The sequence below is a fragment of the Grampus griseus genome, assembly GCF_964374135.1.
Source record: "Grampus griseus genome assembly, chromosome: 8".
NCBI classification, from domain to species: domain Eukaryota; kingdom Metazoa; phylum Chordata; class Mammalia; order Artiodactyla; family Delphinidae; genus Grampus; species Grampus griseus.
In genome coordinates, this window is record NC_139002.1 from 73,373,329 (window position 1) to 73,398,227 (window position 24,899).

General features: G+C 53.5%; 2 protein-coding genes across 2 annotated transcripts; one reads left to right on the plus strand and one right to left on the minus strand.

Annotated features, from left to right (window-relative positions):
- The first annotated feature begins 1,155 nt into the window (after positions 1-1,155).
- Positions 1,156-5,552, plus strand: TMEM86A (transmembrane protein 86A). The gene is made up of 3 exons (XM_082661204.1): positions 1,156-1,292; positions 3,406-3,670; positions 4,043-5,552. The coding sequence occupies exons 1-3, from the start codon at positions 1,272-1,274 to the stop codon at positions 4,477-4,479; spliced, it is 723 nt and encodes a 240-aa protein (XP_082517330.1). The 5' UTR covers positions 1,156-1,271; the 3' UTR covers positions 4,480-5,552.
- A 1,384-nt stretch (positions 5,553-6,936) lies between these two features.
- IGSF22 (immunoglobulin superfamily member 22) lies at positions 6,937-24,661 on the minus strand (the record flags this gene model as incomplete). The annotated part of the gene is made up of 22 exons (XM_082661203.1): positions 6,937-7,007; positions 8,374-8,703; positions 9,505-9,804; positions 10,918-11,110; positions 11,310-11,398; positions 11,900-12,196; positions 12,837-12,965; positions 13,178-13,351; positions 14,140-14,442; positions 15,552-15,848; positions 16,003-16,144; positions 16,233-16,357; positions 17,079-17,363; positions 18,320-18,592; positions 19,247-19,409; positions 19,937-20,050; positions 20,724-20,898; positions 21,101-21,140; positions 21,223-21,322; positions 22,530-22,666; positions 22,876-23,007; positions 24,553-24,661. The coding sequence occupies 22 exons, from the start codon at positions 24,659-24,661 to the stop codon at positions 6,937-6,939; spliced, it is 3,978 nt and encodes a 1,325-aa protein (XP_082517329.1).
- Between the last annotated feature and the right edge of the window lie 238 nt (positions 24,662-24,899).

Sequence of the window (24,899 nt, forward strand, 5' to 3'; positions counted from 1 at the left end):
AAGACCCCTCTAGACTTAAATTTCCTGAAAGCAGCAGCCCTTGCCCTTCCCAATCCTACACATGTTGGGCTTGGGAGAAACCTTGGAGAACATCCACTCATCTTATATATGAAGAAATCAAGGCCAGAGAGGGGAAGCATGGAAGTGGCAAACCTGGGACAAAGTCCCAGTCTATTTGACTGCCTACCATTTCTCTCATGTAATTCCCATGATTCTGAACATGCTTGGTTCCAAATGTGCCTGTGTACTTTTAGTCTGTGTGACATCAACATTAATCTGCTTAAGTTGCATTTTTGGTGGAGTTAGTTCACACTCCTTTGGGTCCTTAAGTATGCTCAGGTCTGCCTGCCTATCATTCCTGGTGTGTTCTTGTGTGTGTTACAGCTGTCTCTGAGTTGTGAGAAGTGTGTGCCTAAGGGCAATTGAGTAACTGGGTTTATCATGGGTCTATAGGATGCTGCATGCCTACATATGTGTCTCTTTTTACCTTGAAGGATGTGTGTCCATCTGTGGTTGTTCGTTTTGTGTCCATGTACTTGTTTGATGCCTAAGAGTAATTGTGATCCTGTGTGTGTTTGTGCATATGTATGGGTCTATGGGCTGCTACATGTCTCTTTTCATGGTGAAAGTTGTACGTCTGCTGACCATCGTGGGTCCATTTGGATGTGGGTTTGTACACAGTGAAGGCTGTGGGTCTAATTGTAACTGTCCGTGCGGACTGCATGTTTAAAGGCTGAAGGGAATCTGTCTTTGCCTTTTATCCCCGGGTTATGAGAAAAATGTGTGTAGCCGTGTGACCAGAGCAAGAATGTGTTTGTCTCTCGGCCAATCTCCGTCCTCACCCAGGGCCTGCGGTCACGGTTACTTTCCAGGATGCCTTGGCACTGATTCCCAGACGGGCGGGACCTGCAGGGCCCCGCCTCCAGCCACCAGGGATAGGCAAGCCTCTCTACCCTTGGCAGTACCGGCCGGGTGTGTGGGTGTGAGGGTGTGGGAGTGTGGGTGGGTGGTGGGCGGGGTCTAGCCCGCAGCCCCAGCCACCCTCACTCCTCCCGCCCCCCACCCCCGCAGCCGACTCCAGCTTGCTCATTGGCCGTGTCTGCAGTGACGTCGTGGGGATCGCAGACAAGAACCCTCAGCGCCCGGCGCGCGGGAGGTGTTGTCCATCACTGGGGCTTTGTTACGTCGTCGCCTCCTCACCTGGCTGCGGGCGCGTCCTGGCAGCTGCAGCCTGGAGCCGGGTGCCAGCTGCTGCGGCCGCCGCCTCCGCCATGGTGTCCCCGGTCACTGTGGTGAGTGTGTGAACGAGCGAGCCAGTGTCCGGCGCGGCCACAGCCCACCGGCCTGGGGACTGGGCTGCGGGAGGCCAAGCAGCCGGGGGCTGAGGAAGGGCAGGGATCCCGCGGCGGCCCGCGTCCCCAGGCGGGAGTCGGCGCTGTCACGGTCCGCCGCATCCCAAACCTCTGCACCCTTCCTCCGCGCGCCCCCAGCCGGTCGGAGGGAGGGAGGAAAACAGTGGGCACGTGACTCGGAAGCGTGACTTTGTTGATCGCTGTGTGTCTGGCGCGGGTCGGCTGGATCGCTGCCTGGGAGAGGAAGGGGACGGTAGCGGACCGCAGGCTTCTGCGTGGGCAGACCAGAGCGAGGCGTGGGAGAGGGCGGGGGAGAGCAGGAGGGTGACTGGGACCTCCTGGGAATCCTGTTCCAAATTTGTTTCCTCCCTTTCCTCATCTTATAGAGAAGTCTGGGGCGGTGCAGGGCACGCCTGTGAGTCTAAACAGCCTTGATAACGCGCTGGAGGAGAAGAGGTCGTTCTCTATTGACACCCCTTGTTCAGACTTTCTCACCTGAACCTTTGTCTCTCCCCCGCCCCCCTCCTCCTTCTAGTGCTGGGTTCTCTGTGACTATCAACACCTCCCCAGCTGCTACTGCTGTTTCTCCTTCTAGGAAACATGGGGCTGGGGGAGGGGTGTGGAGTAGATGCTTCCAAGGGCTGGCAGGTGGAGGCTGGGGAGATCTGGGGACTGTGAGGATAAGCCGTCCCCTCCTCTGCCCGTGTCCCTGCCCTGACCAGCCTGCATGGGGGAATCTCCATAGGAAGGAACTTAGTCATCTCTTCTCACTGTTCTCACCCCTGGCAGAGCCAGGGCAGGCTTAGACCCTGGACCTACCATCTGCCTCTTCCCAGCCTCCTTCATCACAGCCTGTTCAGTCCCAGGTAACCAGGGACTGAAGGTCTGAGAGTCTGAGTGTGTACCCAGAGCCCTGGGCTAGGCGGTTCACCCAGCCAGAGGCCTGTCACTTGGGGCAGAGCATGAGTATACCGGAAACCTCAGCTGCTCTGAATCACTCTCAGAGCCCCAGTACCAGAGGCCCAAGAAAAGGAGCTTCAGGGGATCACAGATTCAGAATATCTGCAGCAGCCCCCTGGTGCCTGCATGGCCTTGGACACAACCTTTCTTTAGCTGCCCTCCCCCCTAATCCGGCTGAGACCAAGTCAGCTGCTCTAACTTCCCCCTCTCAGTTCCTCATCTCCTCCCAGCCTGACTGCTGGCTTCTGATCAAAAGCTGGGAAGAGAACCTCTCCCTCCCCTTCCTGCCTCTCTTTCTGCTGGGCCTCGAGTTGCTGTTATTCTCTGGGAAATGAGGCTGACTGACACCCTCTCCACCCCCCAATTCCTGAGATTGCTGGTATTTCAGGGACAGTTTTCTTGCTTCTAACTCATGGGTCCATATATCTAGGCAGCATCCCTGTCTCCTCTCCTTGCCCTTGATGGTACCTGGAGGCTGGGGCAGCTGGAGTGGAGGCTGAGTTTGCAGACTGGCCAGGGAGAGAGCCTGTGGGGGCTGAGATGGTTGACGGTGCCCACACATTCCTGGCGCTCACCTGGTGTCGCTGGGCCTGTGTCCTGGCCCTACTGCTGAGGATCACGAGTTGGCCAGTTGTGGCGTCTCTGTGATTTCCTGCTGTCTCCACTCTATTCCAGACAGCTGGGGGCTGATGCTGGCAGAGAGAGGCCAAAGGGGCTTTGGGGAAGGAGAGGGAGGGGGCAGGAAGGGAGAAGCATTGGGCTGCAGGATGGGACACTATTGCAAAGTCTGTTTTCTGTGCAGTGAGTGACTATTCTGGTCCTGCCCCGGGGCCAAGAATGGATGCAACTAGCAGGGACAGGGGAGCCCTTTCTCTTCCTAATCAATTAAGCCTCAGGGTAATGATGGGCTTGTTCACACTCTGCTGGCTGCTTGGGGCAGGCCAAACTGGGTTTCTGTGTGTCAATCCTCTCTGCTTGGGCGGTGGGCCTGTCTTTGGGGTGGATGCCTGGGCTGAGGGTGCTGGCTCTGAGCCCCACTTTGGGCTTCTGAGCTCCCACGCTCTGAGTGCTGCCCTTGTCCTATGTCCTCCAGGTGAAGAGTGAGGGACCCAAGCTAGTGCCCTTCTTCAAAGCCACTTGTGTGTATTTTGTGCTCTGGCTGCCCTCGTCCAGCCCGTCGTGGGTCAGCGCCCTCGTCAAGTGCCTGCCCATCTTCTGCCTCTGGCTCTTCCTTCTGGCCCACGGCCTGGGATTCCTGCTGGCCCACCCCAGTGCCACCCGCATCTTTGTGGGGCTCATCTTCTCTGCTCTAGGTGATGCCTTCCTCATCTGGCAGGACCAGGGCTACTTTGTGCACGGTCAGTCATCACAGTAGCTACCTGGGAGGAATCCTGGGGTTGGGGGCTAGAGGACCCTGGGGGGCCAAGGATTTGGGAAAGGGAGGTTTTTTTAAAAAACAAGAATATGGGGAATTTGAGGGGTTCTGTGGCCAAAGACTGTTGGGGCCCCTGTCGGAGGATGACCCTGCCGGTGATATGGTGATCAGTTCTGGAGTGCCACAGGAGAGTCGGGGAGGGTATCTTTGCCTTCATGGATTTCTTCCCACCCCTGTTACTCTCAGAAGAAAGCTCCTGGGTTATCCCAAGCACTCTACTCCTACCCCCGCCTCCCGTCACTGGTTATTCGCCTGAGCTTGCCTTCAACATCCCATCATCCCCTCTCACTTTTAGGTCTGCTGATGTTTGCTGTGACCCACATGTTCTATGCCTCGGCCTTTGGCATGCGGCCACTGGCTCTTCGGACAGGTCTGGTGATGGCAGTACTGTCGGGCCTGTGCTATGCCCTCCTCTACCCATGCCTCACGGGTGCCTTCACCTACCTGGTGGGGGTCTATATGGCCCTTATCAGCTTCATGGGCTGGCGGGCTGTGGCAGGGCTACAGCTGGTTGGGACTGCCTGGCGCTGGACTGAGCTGGCGGCGGGCAGCGGTGCACTGCTCTTTATTGTCTCAGACCTGACCATCGCCCTCAACAAGTTCTGCTTTCCTGTGCCCTACTCGCGGGCCCTCATCATGTCCACCTACTACGCCGCCCAGATGCTCATCGCCCTGTCAGCTGTCGAGAGCCGGGAGCCAGTGGAAGACTACAGACTGAGCAAGGCCAAATGAGGGGCCAGGTGCTCGTCACCCCTCTCTGCTCCTGGCGCTGGGGTCCAGAACCTGGGAACCTGCAAGAGCTGGATCAGGATGGCTGAAGTACCAGCCTGGGGCAGCAGGTACCACCTGTGAAATGCACAAGTTTGAGGGGATAAGCAGCAAAAAGGATCTTTCTAGCAAAGCTAGTGGTCCAGGACAATGCTGAGAACTAAAAAGGGCCAGCTTGATGCTCCTTGCTGGAGCCAGAAGAAGATATCTCCCCACCTGTACCACCCCATCCAGACTGTCAGAGCCCCTCTGGAGGGCCATGGTGCTCATCCTCTCAACCTCCCCTACTTCTACTAGGTGGAAGAGTCTAACTCGCCCACTTCCAGTCTTTCTGATTTGCACAGAGTTGAGGGAGGAGGGGAGGAGTCTGTGCTGAGATGACCCACGTCCAGGGCTTGAAGCCCCTTTCACAGGCCGCTAGTTGGGAAGATTGGATGGGGTGGAGTCTCCCTTTCCCACATCTATCCTTGTTACTTGAACAATCTTAATCTCTAAGTGTTGGGCGGGAAGGTGAAGGGGTGTCTATCCAGGTAGGCAAGACTGGGGACTACTTTGGCCTGGGAGTTTGGGGTACCAAGGGTTCAAGTTGGTCCCATCTCTCAAAGGCCATCCCAGAACTCAGGCCCCACACCACCACCCTCAGACCCTATCCCCAGGGCTAGGGTGAACCACGCCAAAGGAAGGGGCCAGCCTGTGTGTGCATCTGTATGTGAGTGTTTTGTGTGTAGTCTGTCTCCCAGCCTATCTATATCTTACTCTGCCAGCTGTCTCTGACCTGCTGTGTGTCAAAGTCTTTTAGGGAGAGGGCCTCAGGGAGCTGCTGAGGGGTTGCTGAGCCTGGCTCAGAGAGCTGGGACGCCCCCCACATACACACCCACTCTCAGGTCTTTCCTCCTTGCCCCTTCTGCACTGGGAGTGAGAGGAGGGGGCTCCAGTGACACTCTAGGGTCATAAGACCCGAGGCACATTCAATGCAAGGGGAGCAAGGATGGGACAACTCCATCCTATTGCTTGTGTGAAAAAAAATAAAAAATACCCAAGGGCCATTGGCTGCTCTGCTTGTCTGCCTGTGTGGCACGTGCCTGTCTTGCAGAGGTGGGGGTGTGGGGCATGGCACCAGGGGCCCTGGATGTCCTCACAGCCTGGGTCACAGTCCTGGCCGGTGCATCTTGGCGCCAGGCTGGCTCCCTGGCTCTGTTGACACTGCTGGTTGGAGCTTGTCTTACTTGCTGGTCACGTGTGTGGGTGAGGATGTAGATCAAGAGGATGGGGGTTGGGTAGTATTTGCCACCGTCCAAACTTGACCTTGATGCACTCCCCTGTGCACAGGTGCCCAGCACCTTTGGTGACTCCTAGTTACCCAGTGTCCTCTACTGCTACCCAACTCCTCCCCTCCCCACCCCAGACCTGCCAGCTGCTCCAAGATTCCCTTCAAGCATCTCCTTTCTTCCTGGACTCTGGGCTCAGTTGAACAGCTGGGAGGAATGAGATTAGATTGTCTGGTTCATACTTTAGATTTGAAGCCCTGGCAGAATAATGTGTCACCCCACTCCAGGGGCATTTGCATCTTAATGGGCAGTGCCCTGACCCAGAAGTAAAAAGGGAAGCCTTGGGTGGTGGTGAATACGCCATCAGTAGAGGGGTTGTACAGTTGTGGGGATGTGATAAAGAGACTCAAGCCCCATATGGGTGTTGAATGAATCAGTGATTTTCAAACTGGGGTTTTTACAGAGATCCCTGCTAGTGGGAGCTAGCAAAAGAATAAAGTAGAGGAGGGAGGCTCAAAGACCCCCTATCCTTGTTTCAAGTCCAGTAGGTTCTTAAGAATTTTTTTTTTTCAAGGAAGGGTTTTCTGCTGCAAAACATAAGTTTGAAAGCCGGCAAGCAGGATGACCAATCCGTTCTAGCTTTCAGATGCTCTAATTCTCAAATAGTGGGAACCCCAGACACTGAAGAGGCAAGGTCCTGATCCCTTCCAACCCCTGAACTCTGAAGACATACCTACCTGGAGTGAAGAAATGGGAAGGGCAGGATGGGGAGAAAGATGCAGACTTTGCCCTCTATGCCCGGAGGGAGGGCAGGGTGCAGTGTGGCTGTGGAGGAGGGGAAGGCAAGGCGAGGCCCAGTCAGAAGGGGGCTGGTCGTTCCCCATGTGGGTGGGTTTGGACCGAGCAGGGGTCGTGGTTCTGTGTATCCCCATCCTACGCCCACGTCTATCTCCTTGGTCCCTGCTGCACACCATGGTTAGGAACAGGCACAGGCGCACTCACTCAGTTTATTGTCCCATGCCTTCACTGAATGTTTACGTTGACAAGCACCACAGAGGGAACCAGGTCTCTCTAGCTGGGACCACACAGAGGATGGGCCAAGAAGCCCCACGCACATCACAGCATCCTCCTGATTCCTGGTCTGGGCTGGAGCTCACATAAGGTACTTTGATTTCTTCTGCAGACTCTCAGTGACGGAGGCTAGAATTGCCTTGTCATCTTTGTCTGAAAGAGCAAAGCAAGTATTTGTTAGTATGAATGATGCTGGGGTAAGGGAAACTCCAAATTGCCGGACTTGCAGTCGCTATGCAGGAACCAGGGGCTGGACCCTGCCCGGAATCCTCAGTCCTTGCCAGCCCCAGTCTCCCAAGGTCAGCTGGGTGTGTGGGGCCAAGAGCTGCCAGTTATTTGGCATTTCGTATTTGCCACGCATTGTGCCAGGAACTTCTGTGCACTATCTCATTTAATCCTCATGACAGCCCTAAGCAGGACATGGGGAAACAAGCTCAGAGTGGCTTGCCAAGGTCACATGGCTGGTGAGTGTTGGAGCCAGGGCCCTGTGCCCATGTGCTTACAACCAGAATTAAGTTGTCAGGGATCTCTCTAGCTGTGGAATGAGAGCTGGATGACTCCCACAGGGCCTTCCCTGGCCTAGTTCTGTTACACAGTTCAGCAGCCACTGTGGAGGCGTCATCTCAATGCCAGACACTTAGCTGAGTACTTGAGAGACAGAGCAACAGGACCAGGTCCTTTCCCCAGAGAAAGGCATCGATAACAGGATGAAAAAAAAGCATCTGTAACCATGGAAACCATGGACACCAATAGTGTGCCATGGAGACTTCGGAGAGTGGCAGAGGATGAGGCTGGAGAGGTAGATGGTGGGGGGGGGGGGCTTGTTGATTGTGATTTTTATCTAAAGGATCATGGGAAAGCTAGGAGGGAGTTTAAACAAAGAGGAGCAAAACAGGTCATCTTTGCATTTAGACAGTTCATGCAACTGGCTGTTTAGCTGTGAAGACAGTAGAGTGTGTAGGAAGAAACAGAATACTTCCCCTATATGTGCACCCATGAGCAGAAACATAGCACACGTATGTGCAGAGGGAGGGCCTCCCTCCACTAGGTTCCCTTCAGTGCCTCCCATCTATCCTTATCTCAGACCAGTAGTCTTCAATTTTGGTTGCGCATCAGAACCACTTGCAAAATTTGTAAACATAAAGATTCCTTCCAGAACCCTGCCAGGGAGATTGCGATTGGTAAGTCTGGTTTAGGCCTGATCACTGGCGTCTTTTTCAAATGCAAGTCTAGGCCCACCAAGGGTTGCAAACTACAGACTACTGAGGGATTGCAAACTCCCAGGTGTGCAGGGGCCAGGCACATAACAAATGACATCGAGAAGATGGGACAGTGGTACGAACTATGGCCGGTTGGAGAATGTTTACACCACCCCATGTCAGATTAAATAAAACCCTGCGCCAGCCATAGGAAAAGAGCTGATCAACGGCTCAGGAGGCCGCCATTTTGCGCCTCCGCCCCACGCGGGACACAGCCAGGCACCCTCACCGTCCCGGGCCGGCCGGCGCTGCACCCTCACCGTAGACGGTGAGCGTGCAGCTGCTGCGGTCCTTGCCCAGCTCGTTCTCCACCACTACGCTGTACTCTCCGCTGTCCTTGAGTGTGCAGGTGGGGATGACGATGGTACACACGCCGCTGGTGGAGTTGTACCAGAACTTGGAGTTGGCCGTGATGTTGACGTCGCCCTTGTAGAGGGTCACGGTGGGCCGTGGGTTCCCAAGGAAGGCGCAGGTCATGGTGCAGTCCTGGCCGCGCAGCACGGTGTGCGGCTTGAGCGGGGTCAGGAAGCGCGGCGCGTGGCGCCAGTCTTTCTGCTGATACGGCTTCAGCTTGGCGCTCTGGTCCTCGGCTGCGCCCGGATGGGACACGAAGGGCGGTGAGCGCACACCAAGGCCCCCATCCATCGCGCGCCGGCTTAGTGCTCCTAAGACGCCCCGGAGACCCAGCTCACGGAACCCCGAGGACCTGGGTTAGATTCCCACGCGCTATCAACTCTGGGGCCCCGACTTTATACTGGTTCCTAAGGTTCCCCTTCCGCCACCCCCCCACTCCCATGGGTTCCAAGACCTAAACCAGGTCCGCGGGGTTTTACGCTTTTCCAGACCCGGGCGTCCTAGACTTCTTTCCAGCCGCCAGCCTCCGGACCCGAGCTGTTATCTGGCCTTTAACTCCCCATCCAAGCTTTCCCCAACGCCCTCGCAGCCTCCACGGTCTCTGCTTTCTCCAATTTAGGCCCTCATTTCAAGATTCCCGCAGCTATCCTTACCCTTAATGCCCTCCCTCCAGGGTTTCTGGATGTCATCCCTGCTCCCTGGACTCTCCCTGAGTCCTCAGTCAGGACCTCAGTCAGCCTCTCAGCTCCACAACCCCTCCTCACCCTCCGGCACCCCACTGTCATCCCCGCCCCCAAGGGGACCTCCCCACCCCACCTCCGCGTTAGTCCCACCCCTCAGTGTACCCCCAAGGAATCTCCTCCCCTAGGCTTCCAGACCTCTGCTTTTCTCCCCCGGGTCCCCGATGTTAATTAACCCTTTCACCTCAGTGCTCCTCAGATTTTACCTCAAATCTTGGGTACCCCTTGCAACCCTTATTTCATGCCCGCCATCAGGGATCCCAGACGTTACCTGAACCCCCAAGTCCCCGGACTCACTCTTGTCCTTGTTGACGAGCCAGGTATCCCTGGAGTCCAGCGGGTCGCTGTCACCGATTTCGTTCCGGGCCAGCACCCGGAAGTAGTACTTCCTGCCGGGGAGCAGCCCGGTCACCGTGTACTTGTTGCTGAAGACGTGCTCGGCCACAGTGAACCAGGTGGCGGTGCTGGCATCCCGCTTCATGATGACGTAGTGGGCCTCGCTGTCCTCCTGCACGTCGGGGCTGTGGTTCCAGGTCAGAGTCACCGTGTTGGGGACCTCCTCGAACAGCTGCAGGTTTGTGGGTGGCTGCGGAAAATCTGGAAGGGTCCGAAGGTCCATCAGCCACCCTGGGGGCTGAAGTATCGTGCCCCCACCCCCGCTACCTGCCAAGCCCTAAGGAGGATGGGATGGGGCACCTTACCTTCTTCTAACTCTCAGGCAGCTGGGGGTCTTGGAGTCAGAAAGAACTATTTATGAAGTGTAGCTCTGCTATTTACTAGCCCTGTGAACTTTGGCAAGTTACTTATCTTTTCTGAGACCCATTTCCTCATTTGCAAAATGAGGCTAACAATAACTATTATGGAAATGTTGCGTAAAGTGCCTGGCATGTAGGATCTGTTCAATAAAAGTTCACCCGTTCTTCTCTTGGGGGTTTAGGGCTTTATTGTAAAGCTTCCAGCCGTCTCTAAGAGGCCACCCAATTTGGGGGGGCTGTTATGATTTTAATGGAGAGGGGTACAAAATGCATCAATGCAGAAGAATGTGTCACATACTCTTTGGCATAGTGACTAATGTAAATTTAATAATACACAATGTGTTAAACCTCAAAACGTACAAAGTTTCCTGCAACCTAAGATAATGAAAAGGCTCTTTCCAAAGTGTTTACTCACCACCTTTATTATTAAAATTCTAAATATCTGGGGGGACGGAAAAATAACAGAAGGCTCATTTCAGCTGTGGTTCAAGAATTCTAATGAAGCTGGATGGCAATGACACCGTGGGACTGTGAAGGTTCCCCCAAAAGGCTTTCTCGGTGACCACATCACAAACTTTAAAAGTATTTCCAATAACATATAGGCAAATCACCCCAAGTTTTAATGGATTCCTCTCCATCTGTCCCTCCTGCCTCTTACCCATTCTCTGCTCTCTCTATGCTCACAGACCCTACTCTGCATATGCCCCGAAGCTCTCCACATATGACTGAGACTGAAACAAGGGCTGGGTCCTAGTTCAATGCCTCTGGGGCTTCAAGACACTGAGAAAAAGTGAAAACAACCCTCCGCATTAAGGCAAAGGCTGATAAAGTCTTGCTTTGTGGTGCCCAAGAAGCCTTGACTACCTTAAGGCATGACCTTACAGTGGTAGGGACTCAAGCAGCCCTAGGGAGCGTGTGCAGCGATGCCTCCCCAGGCCTCTACCTGTTGTCATACCTGCCACACGCACGTGGATGTCATGGTACGCCTCTCCGAACTCATTCTGGAGCAAGATGCGGTACACCCCTGAGTCGGAGCGCTTGGTGCTGCTGATGAGGAACTGGGAGTGGTTTTTGCTCTTGGTGATGGCCTCCCTGCCCTTGGTGGGCACGCCATCCTTCAGCCAGATCACGTTGGGTGGTGGTGAGCCCTGGGTGGTGACAGGAGATGGCACCAGGGGTCACCTGGGTGGTATTTGGGGGCAGGCCCTATCCCACTGTCCAGGAGTCTCCTGCCAGGCTCTGAGGCCAGGGGTCTGGCGAGGGGCAGAGGCAGAGGCAGAGACTATGATAGCTGTAGCAGCCAACTTGGTTAAGTGGTGGGCGTCTGGGGGCCAGGGTAGGACTCACAGAGAAGGCGGCGTGGATACAGAGGGCTGTCCCAGCGCGAACCACCATGTGACTTTTCAGCCGGGCACTGAGGTCAAACTTGGGAGCAGCTGAGATGGAGGAGACAGAGATGGGAGCATGGAACACTCTTTCCAGAAGACTTAGCTTTAAGCCTCCCCTCCAAAGCTTTTCCCAACCTCTTCTCCTTCATGCTCTCACTACAGGCCATACAGACATCTAGCAACCCTGCAATGCTGTGAAGCATTTATTTATTTTTTCTCATCTGTCTCCCTCTATTATTACATAAGACTCTTCAGGGCAGGTCCTGTGTTTTATTTTTTTCTAAATCCCTAACACCTCCCTTGGCACACAGTAGATACTATTCGGCACACAATGAGTGGGGTTTTTGGTTTTTGTTTTGTTTGTTTGTTTGTTTGTTTTTGGCAGGGAAGGCCCTGGGGTTATCCCTAGCTCTGTCCAGGCACAAGCATGGACGACTCTTTGTTGATCACAGCATTGCCCAGTTTTCTCCTGTGGGATGAGGTCCCAGAGAGGAAGGTGTGGAGCTAGGATGTTGGGGCCTACACTCCAGCCCTGTCTGCATCCCTCACCTGGTGGTGGCATGGCACAGACCCCCTCGTCCAGCTCCACAGGCTCCCCACACCCAGCCTCGTTCACAGCCCGGATTCGGAAGAAGTATTTCTGCCTCTCGGTGAGGCCTCCTACTGTGTAGCAGGTGCCCGAGACGGGGATCTTTGTGCACTTGGACCACTCCTTGGTGTCTTCGGCCCGCATCTCAAGGATGTAGCCGGAGGGTGGGTCTCCCTCGGCAGGCTCCAGCCAGGCCAGGGAGATGCTGGAGTTGGAGGAATCCGACACATGCAGGCCCTGCACCAGGCCCGGGGGTTCTGCGTGACACAGACAACTAGTCAGCCCCCAGATTCTTCTCCACTCAACGCCATGCCCAATTCCTGCACTCAATACCCCTGAAACTTAACTTTCAACACCTCTACCTTCAACACTCACAGTTAAAACGCTCAATACCCAGGCTTTCACCTTCAACAATCTCTAAATTTAATTCTCTCAGTCTCAATACTTTCACCCTTGAAGTCAAAACCCTCCAAATTCAATATACACTATACACTCGACCCCTCTGTATTCAAAACTCTAGCCTTTAGCTCAGCCCTCTGCACCACACCCATTCATGCGTGATATCCCCATCTCACCACCTAAGCTCAGCACCCACCCAACCACGTACCCAACACCCCTGCTCAATCCTCAAACATGCTTCTACTACCTCACCTAACCAGACATACTCAACATTTGATAAAAACTTTTTTCCACCCAGCTCCTCGCTGTCCCTGACTCTCAATCCTTATTTGCTGGCTTTCTCTTGTGTGTGAATCTTGTCCCTCTATCAGGCTGGCGGCTCCCAGAGAGTGGAGACTGTGTGATCCACTCCTGTTAGACTTTCCCGGGAAGAAATCCTCTTTCTACCTCCAATGGCTAATTCCACTATGTGTTGGGGCCTGGCAGCACCATACTCACTGACAGGGTCCTTGGCTACCACTGAGCTGGATGGCATACTAGGCTGTCCAGGGCCTGCCTTATTCACAGCTACAACTCGGAATTCATATTCTGTGTCCTCCAGGAGCCCATCCACAGTGTACTTGGTGCCTGAAATGGGAATTTGAGGGGTAATGAGGCCAGGGGTGGTCCACGTGGTAGGAGACCATAGAGTGAGTAGATGTGGAAGAGGGGGTCATGAGATGCTATGAAAACCCACAAAGGAGTTGGAGGAGGGAGTATGTTCAGAGCAGCACGGGTACATGGGTCCACCCAACAAAGTCTCCCTTGGTCCCTCCTGGGCCTTTGTCCCTCGACCTCACCCTGGATGGGTTCCTTGTTGACTGGCACCCACAGGTTACTGCCTTTCTTCCTCCGCTCCACAATGTAGCCGAGCACTGGGGCTCCCCCATCTTGGGTGGGGGCGTTCCATGTGATGGTCACAGCCTCTTTGGTCACGTCAGTCACTTGGGGCTGGGAGGCAAGACCAGGGGGCTCTGTGGGAGAGAGAGAGAGGGCAGAGGTTAGGTGGGGGAGCATGTAGACAGTTGCCCACCCCATGCTGAGCTCTGGTTCCTTCCTTAAAAAAACTTAAGCCAATGATTAACTCTGGTTGCACATTAATGTCATGTGGGAAGTAAAAAAAAAACCCCCAAAACACCACCAAAAACTAGTGTCTGGGTCCTGTGTCCTGATATTCTAATTCAGCTGGCCTAGGGTGGAGACCAGGAATCAGCATTTTTTAAGAGACCTCAAGTGATTCTAATGTGTAGCCAAGATAGAGAGCCGCCAACTTGAATTTTCCAACCTGTGGCATCCCCAGTGGCACAGTTTTTAATGTACTGTCTTGACACACAGAAACATGGTGATCAGTTGGGAGGAGTGTAGCAAGTAATTAACTAGTGATCATAAGTAAAATGCCAATGTTGTCAAGGGTTTTCTTTGGAAAAAAAATTAGTGGATTCAAGGCTATCCCTAAAGTAACATTACTCTCCCTTGCGTATGGGATGATTTCTGGAATGGAGAAACAAGTGGAGTTATCTCCCTGGAACTGTGCACAGTTCTGGAGGTACCCACGGGAGTGTGTTGTGCATGTGATCTGACTGGAAAAAGTTGACAATTCCCGTCCAAAACGATCTTCTGCTCTTACTCTAGAAGCCATCTGTCTCGTGGGGCAGCTAGAGATGACCCTGCGGAATCTCCCACAGACCAGCACTCCTCACCGGCTGAAGGTCCCCACGGTGGCCCCTGAGGTCCCCATTGAGCACGGGGCTATCTCACTGACCAACAGGATTTCCTGCAAACACTTCCTCTGTCTCCAGCGGGTCGCTCACTCCTTCCGAATTGACGGCCAGGATACGAAACTGGTAGGCCTTCCCCTCTTCCACCTTGTTGGTGGAGAATTTGGTGACTTTGCTGTCCACCTCACCAATCTTAATCCAGGACTTCTTGCCGACTGCCTTCCGTTCCACTATGAACTGTGTTATAGGCCGCCCGCCGTTGTCCTTCGGGGCCTTCCACTTCATGTGCACACAATTACCCGAGAGCTCCAGGAACTCCACCCGGCCTTGGGGAGGCTTGGGACGGTCTAAGGACAGAAGAGAGCATCAGAATGTCTTCGGAGCAAAGGGCCAGAAGGGCTTCATCCCACTGGTTGGAGGTCCACCAGACTGAGACATAGCTAGATTCTGAGCTTTGCGGATCCCTTGCCCTTCCCTCTGTCACTGTTTTCCTAAGACTTGCCCAAATGTCTTGATCCCTGCCCCCCCGAGATTCCTGTCCGCCTAGGAATGAGTGAACTGGACCTGAGGGACCCCCGCCTCAGCTAATTCCCACTTACCTCTTCCAGACAAGGTCTCCCCTCCTCTCAGCTTCCAGAACTCCAGTACTTTCTTTTATTACAGTTTATTTTATAATTACATGTCTGCCGGTTTTTATCCCTTTTGGGTTGAGGGACTGCTGGGGATAACTCATCCCTGTGTCCTCAGTACTGAGAACACAGAGGAGGTGCTCAGTCATACTGCCAAACTGAATTGGAACCCAACCCATCCAAACCCACAGCTTGATGGAGATGCAGGTGGAGGAGGTGATGCTGGTGTGTGTGTGTGTGTGTGTGTGTGTGTGTGTTGCATGTTGAATATGAGTTCACTAAGGCCAGCTCCTCATGTCTTTCCTTAACTTTATGTTCAGACCCATCCCAAATACCATTTCTACCCTCATTCCATCTTTCTCTCCAATTTCATTCTATCCTCAACCCTATCTCACCTCCCCTCACTCCATTTCACTTCCAACTCCAATATTCTTCGCAATGAACCTCACTTTCATCCTAAATTCCACCTCTCTTTTACCTCATTTCCACCTTACTTCCAACCACATCCTCATCTCCAACTCAGTTACAATACTTCAGCAACATCTGAAGGTCAAGTACGTGCTGTGCACTCTGCAATAGTCTTTAAATTCACTTGAAATAGGCACTTTAAAAAAACCACCCTGAGAAGCTGAGGCTCAGGAAAGATGAGAAGCTGAGGCTCAGGAAAGTTAATGGACTTGCCCAAGGCCACCTAGTTAGGAAGTTAGGAAATGGGCTTCTTCTGGCTGCAAAGCCAGCACTTCATTCCCATTCTCAACCCGAACTCCAGCTCTCTCCTCAGCCTGCGTGGCGCCCCCAGCCCAGCCAAGCCAGGGTCTTGGCCTCACCCAGCGCGCTGAGGTGCAGCGTGGCTGTGGCGGAGCCATGGTCATTCTTGAGCTTGAGCATAATGATGCCACTGTCCTCCCGCGCGCAGTTCGAAATGGTGAGCAGCGCCTGGTCTTCCCCACGCTCCAACGACACGCGTTCCTCCTCCGTCACCTCCATGCCGTCCTTGTACCACGTCACTTTGGGCAGCGGCTTTGCCCGGAAGGGCACTTTGATGTTCGCGGTGTGGCCCACCTTCACGGTCACCGGGTGCGCGGCCAGTGCCTCCAGTACCGATGGGTCGATGGTTGGAGGATCTGCAGAGAGGGGCGGCAGGGAAGGCTCGAAGAGCAGGGACGCGGGAGGAGCCGAGGGGTGGAGGAGGATCCCATGAGGGATGGGGGAGGAGCTAGGAGTAGGTGGGCGGGCCAGGCGTGGTCTAGCTTTGTCCATAGTGGGCGGCGACCTTACCTGCAATAAATACCGAGGCTTCGCTCTCTGCACCCTTGGCCCTGAATGTGTACTTGCCCTCGTGCTCTGGCCCCATATTGGGGAAGATGAGCTTGTGTACCGCACCCTGCTTCACGATCTGCGCGCCGGTCAAGTCCGTGATCTGCGGGGCGAGGGGCGGTCATGAGTGCGAGTGTATGCCCGGTCGACCTCTTCGTCCTTCATTCCCTTCCCTGGCCCCTGCCTCGGACCTCCTCGGCATCCTTCAGCCACACGCCATCCACCTTTTCGTCGTTCAGCACTACGCACAGCTCAGCCGAGCTCCCGGTGGCCGCGTGCACGTCGGACATCCCGCTCTTCACGGTGGCCAGCCGCTCTCGAGAGAAAGGGGGCAGGGGTTGGGTTAGGGTATCGGGGTGGAAGGGACTTACGGGAAAAGGGCTGGTGGCATCTATCAAAATCATTTATGATGAGCAAGATGTTTGGAAATGGGCAAGTGGGTGATGGTCGGTGGGGGCATTAGAGCAGGTAGGTGGGGGGCGGTTGGGGAAAAGTCAATGGCTTTGGGAAATGGCAACTGGGAATTCTGGGAGATGGCTAATGGGGGGCTGATCATCGGAGAATGGTCAGTGGGGACATAGGATGCTCAGGTGAAGAAGGGGACTAGATGGTGGGATGCAGGTGGTTAATGGAGTTGGGATATTTAGCTGGTTATGCTGTTCTGTGGGATGCCCAGCGTTTATTGGGAGTTGAGGGTGGTCAGAGTCAGTGAGGAGTGGTCAGGGATAGTGAGTAGGGGCTGGTCAGGGTCTAGGGGTGTGGGGTGACCAGGTTTGCTGGGGATGGTCAGAGTCTGGAAGTAAAGGATGGATGAAGTCAAGGGATTGGGGATAGAGTTCAAAAGATGAGGGATGGTCAGTGTCTAGGAGGTAGAGATGGTCAGAATTTGGGAGATGGGGTGGTCAGAGTGGGGAGGTAGAATTAGATCATGGTCTGGAGGAGGATTGAAGTCAGTCAGGGGGCTGATGGGTGTCCACAGTAGGAAACTGTTAGGGCTGGGGGCTTGGTCAGTGGGGACTGACAGGGTGGGCGTATACCTTCCACAGTGACTACAGCAGTACTGCAGTATTCCATGGGGTCCCCATCCTGCATGGCCACCACAGTGTACTCGCCACTGTCACTGAGCTGTGCATCCTCGATGACCAGCTCCGCTCGCTTGCCCTCATGGTTCATGCTGTATTTGGAGCTACGCTCCAGCAGCTGTCCGTCCTTCTTCCAGCGCAGGGTCACATTCTTGGATGTCAGCTCACACTCAAGGCACGCACAACTCCTCTCTTTCACACGCACGTTCTTGAGGGTGCTCACAAACTTTATAGGGATGCCTATGGACAGACAAACAAACACTTGGTCCTGCTCCCAACCTCCTTCTCTGCATCTAGATGCTGCCCTGATCCTCTTTTTGACCCTAGAAACCACAGGGCCTTGTGACATGAAGTGTGTACCCGACTCACAGAAGTACCCGGCAGGGAGGGTCCCAGCTCTGCCTCTTGCTTGCCAGTGACTGTATGCAGCGCATTCACTCCCTAAGTCTCACTTTCCTCATACGTAAAATGGGACAACAGCTTTCACCTCCTCACGGCACTGCAGGTGATATCTCTAATGTCCCCTTGGAGCTCCAGCCATAATTGCATTGTCTCTCTGGTGTCTGGGCCTTTACACATGCTATTCCCTCTCCTGAGAATGTCCTCTTCTCTTGCCCCTTCCCTGAAAACTGAATTCCTTTTTGTTTTACTTGGTAAAGCTTTGCCGTCATCTCATCATATCCTTTTTGACATTGCCACGTGGTACCTCTTCTCTGGGTTCTCACAGCCTCCATGTCTCCCTCAATCACAGCAATGATTGTTCCATGTCACTTGTGTCAAGAGTGGTTCACATGTATGACCCACCATCATGTGCAACTCTCCAAACTAGGTATAATATAAGAATGTAAGTAGTCAAGAGTGATGTGCTATAATATATGATATTAGAGCCATAAAGGCTAATAATTTCTTGACCTGTGATCTCCCAGCCGATAGTAAGATCCTAGAGTGTCTTGACTCCTTGCTTAAGAACTTTTGTTCTAATTCCATTTCCACACCTGCTTCTCCCACTAGACTAGGAATTAGCAGAGAGAACTCTCTATCTTTCTAGTAGCCATCAAAGGGCCTTGCAAGGAGGAGATGGACAGATACATGGATGGATGGATGGATGGATGGATGGATGGATGGATGGATAGATGCTTACATTGAGGTTGCTGTGGCATGAAGCCCACCCCTCAAGCTCTGGCCCAAACACTCACGGTCAATAGTGAGCTGGGCCTTCTGAACCAGGTCCCCCACCTCAGCAGAGAACTCGCCACTGTCACTGAGTCTGGCATCCTTAATCTTAAGCGTGTGGGTCAAACCATCCTCAGACACAGTGATTTCATACTTTTCATCCCTCTTCAGCTCCTTTCCATTGAACTTCCACACAAAGTTGGGCACTTTCTTGGAGAGGTGGATCTCAAATACAGCTGTCTGGCGCTCCATCACCTTCATTGGCTTCATCTCTCCCAAGAACTTCAGAGGCTCATCTGCAGCAAAGAGTAGGAGGGGCATTCATTGGGCTGTATCCCTGATCCCTCCTGAGGGGCAGGATGGTGAAGGGGGGGGCATAAAGACTCAGGTGTCATCGGCGTCCTGTAGCCCACAGTTGGGGAAAGCATCCTTCTTTCCTTCTGCTTGTGAATCCTAGAGTCTCCTCCCATAATGTTCATATGGTCTCCTCCCCAGTAATGTTAACAGCAATTTTAGAAAGAATATTTCTCTATGTGATTTTAGATATGCACCAGGCACTATTCTAGCCATTTTGCACATATTAAAGCATTCAGGTAGACTCTACCGTTATTTCCCATTTTACAGATGGGAAAACTGAGGCAAAGAGAAGTTAAATCACTTGCCCCAAATACACAGCTCATAAGTGACAGAAGCTGGGCTTTGAACTCCAGTAGTTCAACTCCAGAAGCTGTACTCTTAACCACTATGCTACACTGCCCCACAGCACTTTATCTCATAGCCCTCTCCCTTATACCCCATGTCTCTGTCCGCCATTAACTCGCATTCTCATGCAATCTGTGCACAGCCCCATGGTCCTTCCTCCCATGTCCCCATGGACCCCATCCTTGGATATTCCTCTGCCCTGACCCTGACTGTGTCCTCCTTGTGCTGCCTGGTGCCCACACTCTTACCCAGCACTGTGAGCTTTGCACTTATCCTCTTGTTGTCCACGGACAGGCTGTAGGTGCCTGCATCGTTCATGTTCACGTTGGTAATGACCAGCATGTACTTGGTGCCCACCTGCTTCACGTCATACTTGCCCAGGGAGTACTGGATCCTCAGTGGCTCATTATCCTGCCTCATGGAATAGGGAGAAAAGCTGATGAAGGGGTTTAGGAGGAGATTTCTAGAGGTCTCCATTCCCCAAAGCCAGCCTGAGCTGGAAGGTGCCGTATCTACCTCTCTAAGATCCTCAAACACACTCAGAGGCCCCTAAGATCTCTCTAGCCTCATCATCTGGCTCGGTGGGATCCAGGGTCTCTGCCTCTCCCGAGGCCCGAACTCTTAATATGCGTGAGTTCACTAGATACTTTCTCTTAGAGGCCCATCTTCAGTGACCTGCAGGACTAATCCAGCCTTTTCAGATGGGTAGACTGAGGTATAGAGAAAGGGAAGTAACTGTCTCAAATCAAACAGCAAACTGGTGGAACATCTAAGAATAAAGCCCAGCTCTCATCCAGTTTCAACCATACCACATGGCATCCTTTTGATGGGATGGAGGAGAGGAAAGGGCTTATGGGTAATGAGAGGGTCTTGGAAGGAAAGGGGTGCAGAGAAAAAATGATATTCCAGGGTGGGCCCTTCCTAGGTGCTCTCCCCACCTTGATCCATGTCATTTTGACATTGGGGTCCTTCAGCTCCATTATGCAGTCAAAGACCACCGTGGTATCCACCTTGGTCTCTCTGTCTTCCAGGGGCTTCAGAATCTGGATGGTCTGAGAGATTGTGGTAACAAAAAGGCAGGTGTCAGAGGCATCTGGAATCTGGAATCTGCCCAGACTGTGTCTCCAGTGCTGGAGGAGCCCCCTGAAGGTCTGGGGAGAAATGACTAGGCTGATTAGATAACTGTGCTCCCCGCCACCCCCCTCCCCCTACAACGAACAACTTGAAGATTTAGGGGGAAACGGGTACAATAAGGGAAGAGAAAGGAACCACCATTTGCGGAATAGTCACTATGTACCTGGGCCCATTACATAGGCCTTCTAATTCCAGTGTAGATGCTTAACAGTTATGAGTTGTTGAGTGACTAAATGAGAACACCACCACAAAAACAAATGAAAAAGGAAAGTATAATTTTCATTTTGCAGATGAAGAAACAGGATCAGAGAGACCCCCAAGTTCACTCAGTTAATAAGGCAGTAGAACTGGACTTTGAACCCAGGTCTGTCTGACTCCAAAGTCCATGCAAATACATTAGGGAGCAGTGAAGAGAAAAGAGGTAGAAGGAGGGTGACCTGAGTTCCTTGCCTGCCCTTGCAGTAGAGAATGCCCTTGAGTACGCACGTGCATGGTGGGGAGACCTTGCCACCGGGAGTCACACAGGCACTAGCACTTTCGGTAAGGCCCAGCCCCTGGCCTGCAGCTCCCTGCTCCCTGATGGGCACTGACCTCTACCTCCACTTTCTTCATCCCTTTGAGCTTCTTGAGCAGTCCCCGGAAGTCTGTGAAACCATACTCCATGCAGGTCTTCTCAAAGTCCTTCTTGGGCACCTGGGACAAAATCTCCAGCATCTCTTTCTCATCCGTCACCTTCTTCTGCTGCTTCTTGGGGGGAGGGGGTCCCCTGGAAGGAAGTGGGTGCCAAACTTGGACTTAGTGCCTTTCTCTGAAGACAGAGGGGGCCTCTCCCAACCATGAGATGCTCCTCCCTACTCCATGGATTCTTGGAGGCTGGGCCATTAACTCAGGGGGCTGCTGTCTTCCAGAAGCTCTAGCCTGGAGGGTGGGGGGACCACACCCTAGGCAGAGGAGCCTCCCAGCCTCACCTCTTCCTCAACATCTTTTTGAAATCCAATTTTTCTTCACCTGAGGACAGAGAGAGGGACAGGGTCAGACAGAGGGAGTTTGGTCCCTAAGAGGAAAGGCCAGGAGAACGGGGCTGGCTCACCCTCGGTCACAAGCAAGGACACGGTGTAGATGGCGTCTGCATGGTCATTGCTTGCAATGCACTTGTAGTTGTCAGAGTCATCCGAGGTCAGTGGCTCCAGCTGGATCAGAGTCAGGCCATTAGCAGGGGAGGCGGGGAGGGAACCACAGGGGGACTGTCTGTGAGATGGGAAAGGAGGGTGTTTCTTTTGGGCTGGGGGAGGAGCTGAGTGCTGGATGTGTGTGTGGAGGATTGAGCAGGCTCTGTGATTAGGAGGTGCCAGGTAGTGGTCAGTGTGCGTGTGTCTGTTTGGAGCCTGATTCTGCATTGGATTCTCCCCCTTGGCTGTGAGCTCCTGGATGACAGGGACTTCCTCTGATTTGCAGCTTTATCTGCACTTTCTGACGCTGGGCTGAGTACGCCTTTATTCAACACGGATTTACTCCTCTGTACCAGGTATTGGCCTGAGCCCCTGAGGAAATGGGGGTGAACAAGGCTGCCCTGGCACCTGTAGAAAGGCACTTAGGTACCAGTGGGTTCCTGGAAAGTGCTTGCCGAATGAATGACCTTGTGTAAGGAGTGGCCAGTGGCGGGGGGGGGCGCTCTGGGGCAGCTTGTGTGTGCTGTAGGGGCTAAGGGTCCTAGAATGCGCCTTCGGGAGGAGAAGGAAGTAACCATTGTCTGTGGGGAGAAGGGAGGCTCTTTGCCTTTCACAGTGGGAAGTCTGGGAAGGATGAGGAACAGGAGTAATTATAGGTCTAGGTCTCCCAGGGACCCATCCCTCCCTCTCCTCAAAGGGTCTGGAGCCAGAGGCTGCATGCAGAAGATAGCTAGACCCTAGGATGATCGGCCCTTGGCATTGCTCTTCTGGAAGGTTCCCCTGAAGAGCCCAGGAACCCTCACCCTCACCTACACTCTAGGACCAGCCCCTCCCTCCGTGCCGGTCCCGCTCCAGCTCAGCCTGGCTCCGCCCACCGTGGTCTTAGCTCCTTCTAGCCACGCCCATAGCTTTGGTTTCACGTTACTTTTGGGCTCACTCACCTTCTGGAACCTCTCTTTCTCTTCCATTTGGTCTTGCCCCCTCCTTGTTCTGGCATTGTCCTAGCTCTGCCTTGCCCCGCCCCTAATTTTGGTCCCCTGCTCACTCTGGCAACCCCCCAGCTCCTGACATGGTTTCTCTTATCCTGCCCCTCCTCTAGGGCAATGACAGCCCCTTTTCCCATCTCCCAGTTCTTGGGTCTCCATTGTGGATCTCTTGTTTGCGACAGGACCTGCAGCCCATGCCAGGGGTCCCCGCCTCCGACCTTATGGGTAACTGGACCTCGCACCTTCAGCACGTGCTCCTTGTTAACGCTGTCGTAGAATATCTTGGCGGACTCCTTGATGGGGGTGCCGCTCTCTCTCTTCCAGGAGATGTTGGGTTTGGGGTTCCCCTGCACCCGGACTCGGAACATGGCTTTATCCCCTGCAGTGGGCACAGGACCTATTTTTTCCCTCTTAGCCTCCAAGCTGCACCTTCTACCTGCTCCCAGCCCTGGGCAGGGCAGGGACCCTCGGCCCCACCCAGCCAGTGATTGTGTATTGAGAGGACAATGGTGGTGGTGGTGGCGGCTGGGGCACTGGAGAGGAAAGGGAAGCACCCAGGGGCCTGGGGAGACGCGGGGAGGGACGCACCCTCGGGCGCGGTGACCGGCTGAGGCTTAGCCACGAACTCCGGGATGCTCTCGCCAGCAGGGATGTTGGAACTCCGGGTCACCAAGCTGAAGAACTCTGTGGTGCTGAAGGACTTCCTCGTCACGATTTCCTCTGTGGCGGCGGGCGAGAGGTCAGAATGGGCCACAGGCGGAGCTTAGCCTGGAATTGGAGGGCTGACATTTTCTTGAGGGGACGGTGGAGCATTTTAGGTTAGCGGGGGGCAGGACCAGCACTGGCCGAGAAACAAGGTCCTTAAAGAGTCGGTGGGTCATTGTGTTATGGCAAATTTCAACCACTAGGGGAGCCAACGCCTCATCCACCCCCTGGTCAATCTTTATTGGGTCAAAGCCTTGAGTTCTACTTTTTTCTCTCTTAGACGGAAACTTGTCTTTGGGATTTTATGGGCGTCTTGGGCTTCTCTTCTGGAAGTTCTGGTCCCCCAGTAGCATTAAATAGTGACCAGAGTTCTAAAGGCTGCACCTGGTCTACACATGTTTTTTTATTTGACCTTTACAATGTTTAAACAAAAAATAGCCCTACATCTAAAAACAGAGATTTCACATAAAAATGCAGACTTCTGGATCCTCAGCACTGGACTCACATTCCCATATGGTAACAGAACAGTCAGTGGGAGGGAGGTGAAGAGTGACTGTCCCTTTAGATGGACTATATCCTGTCCAGTTCACCTCAGTCTTTTTTCTGCATTTATGTTCCCTGCCTGGACACTATCGGCCAGTGGTTTTCAACGCTGGCTGCACGTCAGAATCCCCGGAGATCTTAAAAAAACAAAAAACAAAAAACCACCAGATTTAACCCTCTGACTCACATATCGCTGTTTTTTTTCACTCCCCTCTCCCCCCACTCCTACACTAAGATGACTCTGATGCGCAGTCAGGGCTGAGAATCGCTACTATAGTCAATTGAGTTTGCAACTTCTGGTCTTGAGTCCCGGCTGTTCCACTAGCTCTGCCTCACTGGCCAGGAGGAATTGGTGTAAAGTGTTTATCTGGTCTTCACCTCTGTGCACAGAGGACTCTGAAGGAGGGGGCAATGACTGGGAGGACAGGAATTCAATATCCTGGTCCCTGGCCATCTTTTAATCACTTTCCTCTAGAGACATGACTAAAACAGTCTGTTCTGCTCTGAGACCATTTCTCAGCTTTCCCTTGGATCTGCCCTCCCCCAAGTCTGGTCCCCAAGGGCTGAGTGCCTGGAAGCTCAAGTCAGTTGTTTATGTGTTCATCTTCTCTCCACTGGCAGCTCCAGGTCTTCTCTTTCTTAAGTGAGGCAGGGCCAGCATTATTATTCATAGGTAGATAAGGTTGCTACCTCCCTAACTTCCTCCATGCCTGAAATTCTACCATCAGAGATGGTATTTGCCTATGGCTCTGATCTTAAGCAATTGAGAGTTCATCAATCACTCACACACATCCATGTGACTGATTTTTCCTAAGCTTTTTTTCTGGAGGTTGGATCTGTGGGTGAGCATCTGGCTGGCTAAGCTTTATCAAAGCACAGATTAGAAACACAGGTTGGGAAGGGCTGCTGGTGGTATCTTGGGCTCTCGAGGGGCCCAGCAGTCGCAAATACTGGAGGAAGAAAGGCTGCCCCTACCTGATTACTGACCCCCTCCTCCAGCCATCCCACTCTACTTGCCTCCCACGATCTTGGTTGTCTGGGAGAAGGTCTGCATGTCGGTGGTGGAACTGGAGAACTCCACGGACACGTGCTCCTGAAGCATCTCCTTGTGGTGAATGGTCGTCATGGTGACAGCAGGCGTGGGCACTCACCTGGGAGGACCAGGGAGAGGATGAGGCCATGAAGGACAAGGAAGGGAGCAAGAGGGAGACTCAGAGATGTTCTTATGTGTGTGTGTGGTGGGGGGGAAGGGATGGGACAGGTGGACACAGAGGGAAATGGCTGTGCACAGGGGAGGGTGAGGAGAGGTTGGGCAGCAAGCCTCTTCTCTCTGGCCTCTCTTCTCTTCCCTTAGTGTCTCCCTT

Excerpts from the sequence above, each read along its gene's own strand:
- TMEM86A (XM_082661204.1), top strand. The coding sequence starts at position 1,272 with ATGGTGTCCCCGGTCACTGTG. Across the intron at positions 1,293-3,405 it reads TGGTGTCCCCGGTCACTGTG|GTGAAGAGTGAGGGACCCAA; the intron begins GTGAGTGTGTGA and ends TATGTCCTCCAG. Across the intron at positions 3,671-4,042 it reads CCAGGGCTACTTTGTGCACG|GTCTGCTGATGTTTGCTGTG; the intron begins GTCAGTCATCAC and ends TCTCACTTTTAG.